This window comes from Falco cherrug, chromosome Z, assembly GCF_023634085.1.
Source record: "Falco cherrug isolate bFalChe1 chromosome Z, bFalChe1.pri, whole genome shotgun sequence".
Classification (NCBI taxonomy): Eukaryota; Metazoa; Chordata; class Aves; order Falconiformes; family Falconidae; genus Falco; species Falco cherrug.
Window position 1 is genome coordinate 276785 of NC_073720.1, and position 12014 is coordinate 288798.

At 39.3% G+C, this 12014-nt stretch overlaps 1 protein-coding gene across 1 annotated transcript in view; it reads left to right on the forward strand.

The window, feature by feature from the left end:
• Positions 1-12014, forward strand: part of ALPK2 (alpha kinase 2) — a 36316-nt gene that overhangs the window by 3455 nt on the left and 20847 nt on the right. Inside the window, exon 2 of the mRNA XM_005437950.4 lies at positions 8168-11024. Within this exon, the coding sequence (XP_005438007.1) occupies positions 8168-11024 (2857 nt within the window). The remainder of the gene's footprint in view (positions 1-8167; positions 11025-12014) is intronic.

The following is a 12014-nucleotide window of genomic DNA, read 5'->3' on the forward strand; positions in this document are numbered from 1 at the left end:
ACAGAGAGCCAGGAGTCTTAAAGTCTGCAGGCCATTCATAGTGTCCAGCCAGCACCCTCAGTGCAAGGTACTGGTGTCACTTCAGAATTACAGAGCCCATGTCTATGGCCTGCTGAATGCCAGCAATGCTGGTGAAGTCCTGCTGGAACTGGCACATTCAGAGAGATTCCAGGGCATAAGCAAAATAGCCAGTGTTTATGCTGATAGCCCAGGAAGAATGGCATGTGGTGTTTATATATTTCTAGAACATTTCCCCCCCTACTGATTAGAACTGCTGTTCATTCTGCCATTATTTTGTTTTTGCTCATGTCAGAACAGCCTGCTCTCATAAAATTTGAGAGATACTTGGTTTGACCTTCTTGACACAAACGTGCATCACTTCTAGATGATTTCAAATTTTATTTTACAAAAAGGAGAGAAGGAGAACTGACACAGAAATTCCAGGTAGTCAGGTAATGTGGTTGTGCACAAGAAGTATTTTCTGAACCATATAATACCTCTCCCTTTTTAGATTCCAGGATAGTCAAAATTACAAGGGCTGCATAGGCCCATGAAGCTGTTCATCTGTTGGGCTATTGGCCTTGTTCAGTGCATTAAGATGGTAGCTATCTGCTGTTGTGTGTGATGTCCCTAAGGTCCCTCGTGTAAGGGATAACTGTCATTTAGGGTGTTTTGTTGCTGGGGCACTCAAGTTTAGAGCTCCCTGCTCTGAAGTTAGTGCAGAAACGCAGGTGTGAGTTGTGTGCACTGCACTCCAACACTGTCATGAAGGGGAGGGTGTTTGCTAGGAGCAATGTGCAGGAAGATGTAGGAAAAGGGTGGAAAGGTAAGAGGGGAGGAAGCAGCTGTGTTACACAACAAAGGAAAACTGAAAGAAAACTGTTTGGAAGGATGTCAGAACAGTTGTTACAGATTAACTCTGCCCATGAGGAGCTGGACTGAAACCCAGAAAATGGTTTTACATAGGCCAATAAACAGCATTCGGGTGGAAACTGGTTTAATGGCTGGCTTTGAGTACAAACTGGGTGAGGACTTCTGTTCCAAAACAGTAATGACTAAGAACTACTGTGCATGCCTGACACATCATTTTCAATCAGCTTCTAGTTCTTTCATTTTTCATTCAAATGTTTTTAAACTGCCTCTTGTCACATTTAAGGGAATAGTTGCTGGAAACAAAGGAAGGTTTTCTTGTTTTATGAGTTCAAAAGCTAGTCAGTTATAATTTTTTATGAGACTTATTCTTACTCCCTCTTGGTGCAGCTTGACACCACTCACAGTTCTCTGCTGGAATTCTGAAAAAACAGTTTGCCTAAATGTTTCCTGTGGCAGTGGAAGCTGGGATCCAAATCTCTTCCAACTCTGAATGTGTAGAAATTAGGTCTCTCTCAAGGCTTTTCACTTCATGGAAAAGTTTTGCACTCTGTATAAAATACTTCAGTAGCCCTTGGGTGCAGAGTAACTCTTCATCAGGTGGTTAACATGCTTTGTTTCTGAATATTATATTCATATTACGTCCCACACGTCCAACAGGTGGGTTTGAGAGGCTATACCTCATCCTTTCTAATAGGCTTGAGTGGTTGTTAGATCCACTTGAAAAGGTGGTCTTGTCTGAGACTTTTGCTCTTGAGTCTGGCTGAGATGGGAGCTGAACCTTCCCAAGGAAGGGTCTGAGCCTGAGCAGTGTGGCAAGGGACAGGAGCTCTGTATCCAACCAAACAAAAGAGTCCTAGTCTGAGTAACTAGGTTGTGATAGCAACCCTGCTTATTCAATAGGATTCACCCTAGGGCTGGCAGATAACATCATGTTTTGTCACCTGTGTTATAATTGGCTCCAGCCTTTTCAGGGAGACACACACAAAAAACCTGCTCTGATCCCAGAGTCAGTGATACACTTACTATCCATATTCTAGGAGTGGTTTGTTATACTCCATTTGTACAAACAGAAGGGTATAAACGTAACATGGAGACTCCATTTACAGGGGAAAATTACCTTGCTAAACTATTTCTTCTTAAAAGACAGTGAGAAAATGGTAGGTAAAATGAATCATCTCATTTCAGAGGTGAACTTCTTGCTTTCATTAACAGAAATGGTTCAGGTGATCAGGTGAGAGACTGATGTATAAATTAGCCCTACGTGTTGCAGGGGATGGGGAACTACAAGAGCCTTAACTCATGCCTACTGAGTTTCTTTGCACATGAATGTGACAGTTTGTCACTCAGTTTACATTGGGTGAAGATGGTCCATTTCTCAGATATGGGAAGGGAGCAGATAACAGCAGCTAACATTATACTTCCAAGGTTCTTGTGAGGCTTTGAGGTGCTTTAAAAGTATCACATGGAAAGGGGTCATTTTAAGTCCAACTTCACTCATACCTTTTTATCACACAGTAAGGTGTTTTAGCTGGCTTTCTGTTCTTCACTTCATCGCATCTTAATGTATTTGGCTTTCTTTAATGTTTTGTCATAGTCTGAAGATCCCAGCTTTGTATATTTATTTAGGAGATAATGATGATCTGCCTGTCAGTTTTGTTATCAAGAAACACTGATAAGTGAAGATAGTGGCAATATCACTATTGACTCTAGCTGACAACATAGAGTTTCTGCAGAGCAGAAGTGTATTTTTTAGTTTTGCCTTAATTCCAAATCAAAGCACTTGTACGGGTGTTTATGTTTAGCAGTCACTCTATCAAAATACTTTGCCTGGAATTGTATCATTTATTGTTTTAATAAGTCTCTGAATGTGATTTGTTGTGACATGCAAGAAACACCACGACAGGAAATTGTAGCTCTGCTCCTGTATCATGCCGCAGCCTCCACTGACCTTATTGTTACCTGCCATGTTTAATTTTTTCCCTGTATGATCTATATGTCTTTGTCAGCAGTGTAGTTTACCCCTGATATTTTTCCCCTTGGCATGTACGCATTTTATTGCCAAGCGCATTATGTTGCTTTTTTCCAAACCTAATTGTTTTATTTCCTGCTCAAAGTCACAATTTTTTGGGTTTGTGTGTAGATGAGGTTGCATATGGATCACCTCTTGAGATACAATGGCTTTTCTGGCTTACTTCTTTGAATGTAAACCAGGGTCAAAAAGGGACCAGCAAGAGCTCAGACCTTGTCCATGGGACCAGGAACATGGCTGCAGGGCACACTGGGTCCCAGGAACTGGGAGTACTCCCGGGCTACCTGGGTGTATGTAATCTTTGAGTTCCTTTATGCTGTTCCAGAAGCTAGCATATGCAGTTTTCACAAGTGTGCTGACTCCTCCTTTTTCCATATCAGTAATGAAATTAAATAACACAGGTTGCGCAGGTGCTATATTCCCATGCCCCATAGGTTGAAAATTCTCCTTAAGAATCAAATATTTATTTAACAAAACAGTTACAGATATGGTATTTTGTTCAGGTTCTTGAATTGCCCCATCTCCTTAGTATCCGATATCGTTTGGCCTCTTTGCAGATGGCTTTATTAGACAACCTCAGCAATGACTGATGGAGGTAATTACCTGAACATCCCACTGAACAGCAACAATAATTCTTCCTGTTCAGGCTTCCTGTGCTGTTTTTCCTGTTTTGTGAATGTGGATCCTGAAGTATCAATTCATCACCTTCCACAGGCTGAATTACTTTCTCTTAAAAACCATAAAACAAGCTAAAAATGAAAACCAACCACAACTATGGGCTGTACCAGATTGAAATCTACTTTACATAAGAAGTAACTGCCATCTTTGATTTTGAGTCAGTTTCAACCCAGGCACAAGTCTGGAACCAGAGTACCTGTAGGACTGCATCCTGTTGATGCTGTTACATGTGCTGAAGCACAGCCAATCTAAACGACATTTCTTAGAATGCTCTCCAAGTATTTGCTATTGCTTGTTAATTCAGTGTTACTTAAAGCCAATCACTGAACAGCACACAGCCTGCGAAGCTTAAGAGCCAGTCAGATCCAGAAAGGATCTCTTTTTAACTTAAAGAAGCTGTCATTCCCACCACAAAGGGTGGTGTCTGCTGCAACTCATAAACCCAAGAGTGAATATGGGACACTGAGAGCAAATACAAAATGAAGAGGTAGGATGCAAGGCAACTAGATAACATAAGTGGATGTCTTTTTATTGCTACAAGAGTCAATGGCTTTCAGAGCCAGAGCCTTGTTTTCAGAAAATTATGTTTTTGATCTAGTCCTGATTTAAACTTACGCATAGCATGCATAGTTATTCAGCGCTCTACAAGCATAGTATGGCAGTAAAACCATTAATAGAAAAGGTAAAGAAATGTAATGTGTTGGCCACTAAGTTGGATGATATAATGGATTGAATGGAAGACCTCCAGGTCTGAAAATGAACTCAGCTCAGAAAATGAACGGGCTGAAGGGACAGATGAGTTTTACTGTAACATTTGAGGCCACAGATATGATGCTGCTCCTTAGTTCCTGGTGACTTAAAGAGGTGACTCAAAACATTCTGGGGGAAGCTTACTTCACATAGAACGTTCTGCAGGTCTGTACATCATCGGTTTGGTCATCTGTGTCTTCTAGATCTCCACAGAGGCTGTAAGATGAAGATGTTCCTGATATCAGATTGCTGTGAAGAAGTAGAATCTGTTAAAATTTCTTCTTCTTTTCCCCATATTCTCCCCCATTTCTTTCCATAACTCAGAGGTGGTAAAAATGCTCACTTACTCCCTATAGTCCTTTGCTTTTCATTTAACTGTTCCTGTCAGGCTGTGGAACACAACGGGTCATGTTAGCAGAGAAAAAAAACAAGGCAGGGACCTCCTTACATCATGATTTTACAATAGATTAAAAAGAAAGCTCTGGTTTTGAAGTGGCTGCTTCCAGCTTCCTTTTACATAGCTATGATGTAATTGACTTACCTACTTATCCCTCCTTTATTCACAGTAACCACGTCTTTATAATGAAAGTATGTGGACTGTGTATTTTGCGTATGAATTTAAATATAGAACTGTGATTTCATCTTTCTGTTGTCCCAACCAGGCAGTTTGTTACACATGCACAAATTAAAATGTCTTGTTCTACTGCATTCATATAATTAAATTCTCTAGTTTGTTACCATTCCTTTGTCATCCTGTAGTTGAACAGATTGTACAGTAATTGAAGCAATTGTTAAAATGTATGGCATTAAACGCCAGAAATCTTCTGTGAGAGCAGAGAACAAAAAATCAAATCAAGATGAATAGTTCTAGGACTGTGTTAGCTGAAATAAATCTAATCTAAGAAAATACCAGAGTTAAAGCCAGCAAGGTTTCCTAAAACATGTTCAAAGGATTTGGATAGAAGTGCTTTCAAACAAAATTAATATGGAGCTGATTACCATATACCCTAGGAGCACATATCTCTGTTAAATATAAATTTTAAAAAAACAATAAATGTGCCACTATGAGGCTTTAAATTGCATTCTGCTTTCAGACCTACTTTTGTCAAATGCAAGGCAAGGCACTTCATTAGAAGACCTCTTTTGTCATTGTGTTTATTTTCCACCCATCAAAATGTGTGTCTAGACTCTACAGTGCTGCATGTCTATAAATACTTGAGACAGACAGATGCCAACATGGACAGACACACAGATTACATAGATAAAAGGCTTCTTGAAATAATAGCCCCACTTTCCGGTGGGCATGAGAGAACTGTCTGTTTTCAGTTTCATACCAACAGCTGGTAGGGACTGATGAATCATATGTCTAAAATACTTAGCAAGAATTCCATGGGTTTTATTAAAACCTGTGATTGAGGCTGCTGTGGCTATAAGGAATAGAAGAATAAACTGGTTTCCAGGGAGGTTTGAGGGGGAAGTGGAAGTGGCAGAAGGAGCACTAGGCTCAGACCAAATCTTCAGAACCGACTGAAAGGAGAACTGGAACTGACTGTAGAGACACATCCAGGATCATATCTTCCTTGACTTGAAAGAAGTCTAAACTGAAAGACCTAGAGAATGGCATCTTCTGCAGAGCAGAACTGAGAGGAAACCAAGGAATTGGGAATCAGAGGGGACTGCAGTTGTGGAGCTGAAGTTCCTAGGCTCAGGAACAGTGTGCACTGTCCAAGGAATTTTGAAGGCAGTCTGGTGGCAACTGCTTGGTGCTTGGGGTGGGAACAGCAGTTAAAGTAATTGACAAAAAATTTCTGTATCTCTTCCTTCCTCATTGTCCACAGCATGTAGTTAACTCCACATCCTATTCAAGCTGAATGGAGAAACAGAATGGATGAAAGGAATTGCAGCTGAAGTGGGTGGCTTTTGCAGCAAAGGAAAGCAATGTTTACTACAGCCAGTAATCCTTTTACCATGAGCTTACAGAAACTAAGAACCTAGTGTCTGAGCAGCCCCTGCTTCTACCTGAGCACACAGCAGCTCATGGGAAATCCTTCGTTACATGTCCTTCACTGAGTAACAACACTTGCTTCTTTTCAGAATCTTCTCTGAATTATGTGTCTACTGGCACTGATTACACATTTATAGCTCTGCTGTAACCCAGAGGACTTGCTTATTATGTATCCTAGTTATTAATTTCAGCCATCTAGCACATCATTACAAGGTAACAAATAACTATGGATGGAACTGGGACTCATGAGGCAAGAAACCAACCCAAACCAGTTATGAGTGGAGTCTGTGGCTGGGTAACACCTAAAAAATGAAAAAATGTCTACAAATATTGGTGTGTTTTAAACTCAGTCTGATTTTTTTTTAGCATTTCATCATTTCCTCTGGGAGTAGGTGCAAAGCTCCAGCCACTAGAAAGGTACATGGTCAAATGTACAAACTAATTCATGAGGCCATGTTGTTATATCCTGTAAATGGCTATTTGAAATTAATTTTTTTTTTCAAAGGTTGGTGGATAAATTGCTCTCTACTTTTACAGATTGTTCTGGCAAATAGACAGTAACCAAAAGCATAAAGCATAATTCAGTTATGAAACATTGTATTTTTGTCCAGTAAAAAATTGTAGGCTTCTCCATCTATGATTTGCTATGGGTGAAATACACTCACTAACTCCAAGGAATTGATTTAGTGCTGAAGAGAGCTAGAGGAAAGCCTGGAGAACAAAAGCTTGGCAGGAACTGTGGAAAAAGCACTTAAGAGTGAATGCTCAGTTCTAAGGGGAACAGTTAACAATTTAACAGACTTAGTATGCCACGCAGATGGCAGCACTTTCTTCATCCCCTGCAAGACCAAACAGCAGCCAGTTGTTCTCTTTAATAAGGTCTACACTCCTTGCATATTTAAGTTCAGTTTGGCTTAGTTTAACTGAGGAATGGATTGTTTCTACATAAAGTGACAATGTGGAATATTTTGATACAGAAGAGTAAAGAAGATGTGGGAACAATATGGATTTTTATTTTCTGCCCCAGTTTTCCCAGCAGTACCCCTAAAGTTGCAGTGCATGTCTCATTGCTAGAGGAGGGCTGAACATGCCTTATAATGAGAATTCATTACCTCTTGGACAGAAGCAAGAGCTGAAATGATATTTGGCACTCCCTTTTGAAGGAGGACTTGTCACCTCAAGGGGTCAGAGATGACTAAAGACAAATTTTGAAGATAGCTTAAAACTGACTCAGATGTTCAGTTTTTGGTCGGAGCCTTGTTCTAAAGTACATAGCATGGCAGACAGGGGGTGCATTCTCTGAAACTTTTCAAGACTGATGCATATTAAGGAAGCATCTTTGTGAAACCTAAAATAACAATGCCCATGATGAAAGCAAAGGGGAATGCAAGTTCCCAAAAAACCAGTCTGGGTAGTTCCAGAAATTAATCTGTTTGGATTATGTAATAAGTATGCTGGGACACTCCAACTGTTAGTAAAAGGCATAGATACGACTGGTTTATTGTAGTTTGGTTTGTTTTATTTATCGTTTTTTATCTAGCTGGACTATATCAGTCATTGATCTTTTCTTGATTAAACTCAGCATTTGGTTCAGATCTGAAAATTGTCAGGGTTCAAGGCTGTTAAGACCCAGGAGTATGATTTCAGTCTGTTAGGTTCATAGCTACTAGTCAGAAACTTGGCTGTTGACAAACATTACTAATAAATAAATAAATAGATAGATAAATAAATAAATTAATTAATAAATAGGTATATTTCAAGCCAGGACTCTATTTCAGGCTTGTGTCAAGCAGCAATTCTAACTACATTTCTCTTTTTTTTCTTCTTTGTAGAACCAAGGTGCTGATCTTGAAATCTTCACGCAGAATTGTGAGAGACTAACTATGGAGCCTGAAATAGAAAAGGAAAGCAACTTCATGATTTATGAGAGTGCAGGAACCATGTATCCAGCTTCAGAAATGCTCTGTACTGAAAAGACATTACAAGCAAAGAGTGCAAATTTACAGACCTGTTCTCAACACCATGCTTCTTGTGATAAGAAAGTAAATTGTCACCAACAAGTCTTCAGTGAGCAAAGAATTAATATTATTAGTAATGGCAACAAATCAAAGAATGACATTTCACCTTTGCCATTATGGGATACAGACTCTGTTCCTGATAAACAAAAATGTTTATGTGCTGTTCTTTTTTCTGCAAAGCTATGTGATGAGCCAAGGAAGGGAGACCAAAAGTGTAATTTTGACTCACACAGTAGCAACGACACAGATCTTCTCTGCAGTCTGTCATGTGATGAATCTCTGTATGAAGCTAATCCCAAGCCAGTCGTGGAATCTGGAGAACCTGGGTGCAGAGAAGATGATGATATGTCTGCAGTGCATGACAAGCTGTGGAAGCTTCTTCATGAAGAAGAGTCAGATTATCAAATCCCATTTGAAAACCGGGGCATCACAAGTTTAGAAATTAGGCCAACAGATAACAAAGTCACAGAACTGGACTTTGTACAGGAGACTGGTTCTGATCACCCTTTGCCAATAAATTTTATATTAGAGGAGGAACCTATTACGCAACCAGCTAGTAGACAAAGAACAGAGAAAGAAGAGTGCAATGTTTCTAATATCTTACTTAAAACAGATGAAGCATGTAACAGTGCATCCATAGGAAACATTTGTCTTGCACAAGTGGTAGAAACAGATGGTATATGTCTAGATTCTAGCACTGGAAATAAAATGGAAACACCATCCATTTGTGTTTCAGCAAATAGTATCATAAATACAGAGGAGTGCTTGGAGCAGAAGCCAAATCAAACATTAACTGACAGTAATGGATCCATTCAAATGACTGTCGCTTGGGAAGGAAAGCTTACCATTAATAATGCTTCCCGAATTTGTGATGCAGATTCTCTTCAAAGATTAAAAAATGTTCAGAGTGTTAATTTAGCATGTGAAAAAGAAAACCCATCTTACATGTCAGAGAAGTCGTGTGGGACAATTGGACAATTGCTTCATACTGAGCACGATACATCCTTGATAAATGAGTCTGTAACGGGTAAAGGGTGTCATTTTAGAGACTGTTATCCAGCAAGAAAAGCATTGGCTTATTTCCCTGAAAAGAAAGACATTTTCCCCAGTGAAAATACTGGTCAGTTTACACATGGAGAACACTCTTCTGTTAACACCATACATAAAAATTATGAAAAGAATTTACAAGAAAAAGATCACTCAGACTTGGATGTGCAAAATGATGCTAATTCTGACAGCTATCATCTTTCAAACAATAAGGACTGTCAAGATTTTCAAGTTGTTTCTAATGCACAGAAATATGGTTATGTAATGCAATTGCCCACTTTAATTAAGACTCCTGAAACCATAACACGTAAAAATCTACCCCAAAATATAGACCAGCTGACAGAAATAGAAAAACAAGAACTGGCATTCACTCCTTCCTCTGGGGATCCATTTTTAAGAGATTTTTATGTAGAAGTGCCCAGATACGAACCTTGTCAAACAGGAGAACAGAGAGAGATTTGCATGGGTGATGAACAAAGGGCTGGAACTTCCTGTGACTCAGGAGTTAGTCATGTTTCAGAGAGTCAGGCTGCACTTTCCCCTAATAATACATCAGAACAAGGTGTATTTTTTGTTGACAGCACCTTCAAGTCTGATGAAGAGTTAAAAACAGATTCTTCAAAAAATCAGGCATATGCATCTGGAAGTGTAACATCAGTTAGTACCCTGCTGCCTAGAAAAACTCAAAAAGAGTATCACAGCATAGCGAATGAAGATTATAGAGATACCAGTGATCAGTTAGATATCCAACAAGGGACTGTAAAAGAAACATTACCATTCTTCACACCTGTAAGCCAGTCAGAGAGCCATCTTACCAGTATATCAGCAATGGGATGTCTTGGCATAGGAAGTCAGGTAAAAACTGAATCCACACAAACTGCTGTCAAAGTAGATGAAAATTTGAGTAGGCTAGAAACTTTCTGCAAAGCATTGAAGGATCAGCTTCATAGAGTACCTGAAGAAAACAAGAAGGAAGCAGTCTTGTGTGAAAATAAAAAAGCGATTCAAAGAGCTATTGGATATAACCCAGATGAAGGTCCTTTGCACAATTTAGCTAGCTCTAAGGCTCAGAGACAGTTTATGAATATTAGCACTAAGCAGTCCTGTCCTGACTTGATCTCTTCCAGCAAGTTAACTGAGGTTGATAATTCAATTAAGTCTATGGAGTATGATAAAGAAGTCATGACATCAGAGAGTGTAGTAACTGGTTTAGTTAATTTGCCACCAGGTGATTCAGGGAACAACCAGTATTTTCAAGAACAACCATCATGCAGCAGAACTCAGCCATTCTCCTTAGTGTCAACCCCATATGATCCGTTCCCAGTCAATGAGGAAAGGCTAAGAAATCAGGAAGGGTCAAAATCCTACCAGACATCACCAGCTGTTGCTGAGACTGAGCCCATCAAATATAAACAAGACAAAGCAAAGAGTGGGCCTTCATCTGCTGGAGCTAAGAAGAAATTGCCACCAGCAACCCTGTCAAAAAAACCTCGACTGGAGGAGAGAGGAAATGTCAGCAAGGATCCTAGCTGTGTTGAGAAGTCTTTGAAGAGTGAGGCAGGCATGATTCATAAAGAAGATAGAAAAGAGCAAAGGAAAATAATTTTGAAAAAGGATAGCAAAGGTAAGACAAAACTGATTTTCATTTCTGTCCTTTCCCACCCTTCTGGCTACACTACAAAATTCAAATTCGTTAAACACACTGCAAGCCTACTTTTATCTAAATTGTGTCAGCTAAAGGTGTCCGGCTCTCACGGATTTTAATTTCTAGTTCTGTGAACTTAGTAACTACTGCTGTGCTCATGCCACAGAGCTGAACCCTCCCTAACATCCTTTTCCTAGCTAGAAAATATATTAAATTTATGAACTTTTTAACCTGTTTGAAATAGTTACTTCTTCATTGGTCTTTTCGAGTAACTTTTCAGGGATGTATAGCATAATGGAACCACATAACTACACACAATACAGCAACTGCAAGCTCAGTACTTGTATTTTATTACATTCCCACAAGGCTGTGTTCCCAGTTATGCTTCTGCACTGTGGCTCCCAAATGCAATTACCCTCTCTTGGTTACCAAATGCTTTTATTACTTGCAAAGTATTACTGTTTTTAGTAGGGTACTACTGATAAACATTATGTTTTGCAGTCCTATCTGATGACTGATTCTGCATTCCTTTTCACCACTGTTGGTTATAAATGACACTGATGAAATTAACAATATTAAACTGACACAGAAAACATAATTGAAATGAGAATCAGGTTACTTGTCAGAGTCTCTAGGCGGTTGCTAACAGGCACAACAAAATGCAGACAGGAGTAGCAATAGTGTAACAGCTAGACAGATGAGGTATTGGTGGTTTCTATGGATACTTTGCAAGGACCAAGATCTTATTTTTATCTTTTGACATTACGTTTCATGTTCGCATCATAAAATATTTTAATAGATCAGAGCAAGACTGAGCAGTGACTAAAGGTAAGCTACACAATTATGAAGTTCTTCAGAGATTCAAATTACAGTGCAGTCTGGTGAGAGTTCTACTTTTCCAATCACATTTAAAAAAACCCCAAACTTTTCTTTGTTCAAAGATGTGTCCTTTGCCAGAGAACCAAATGT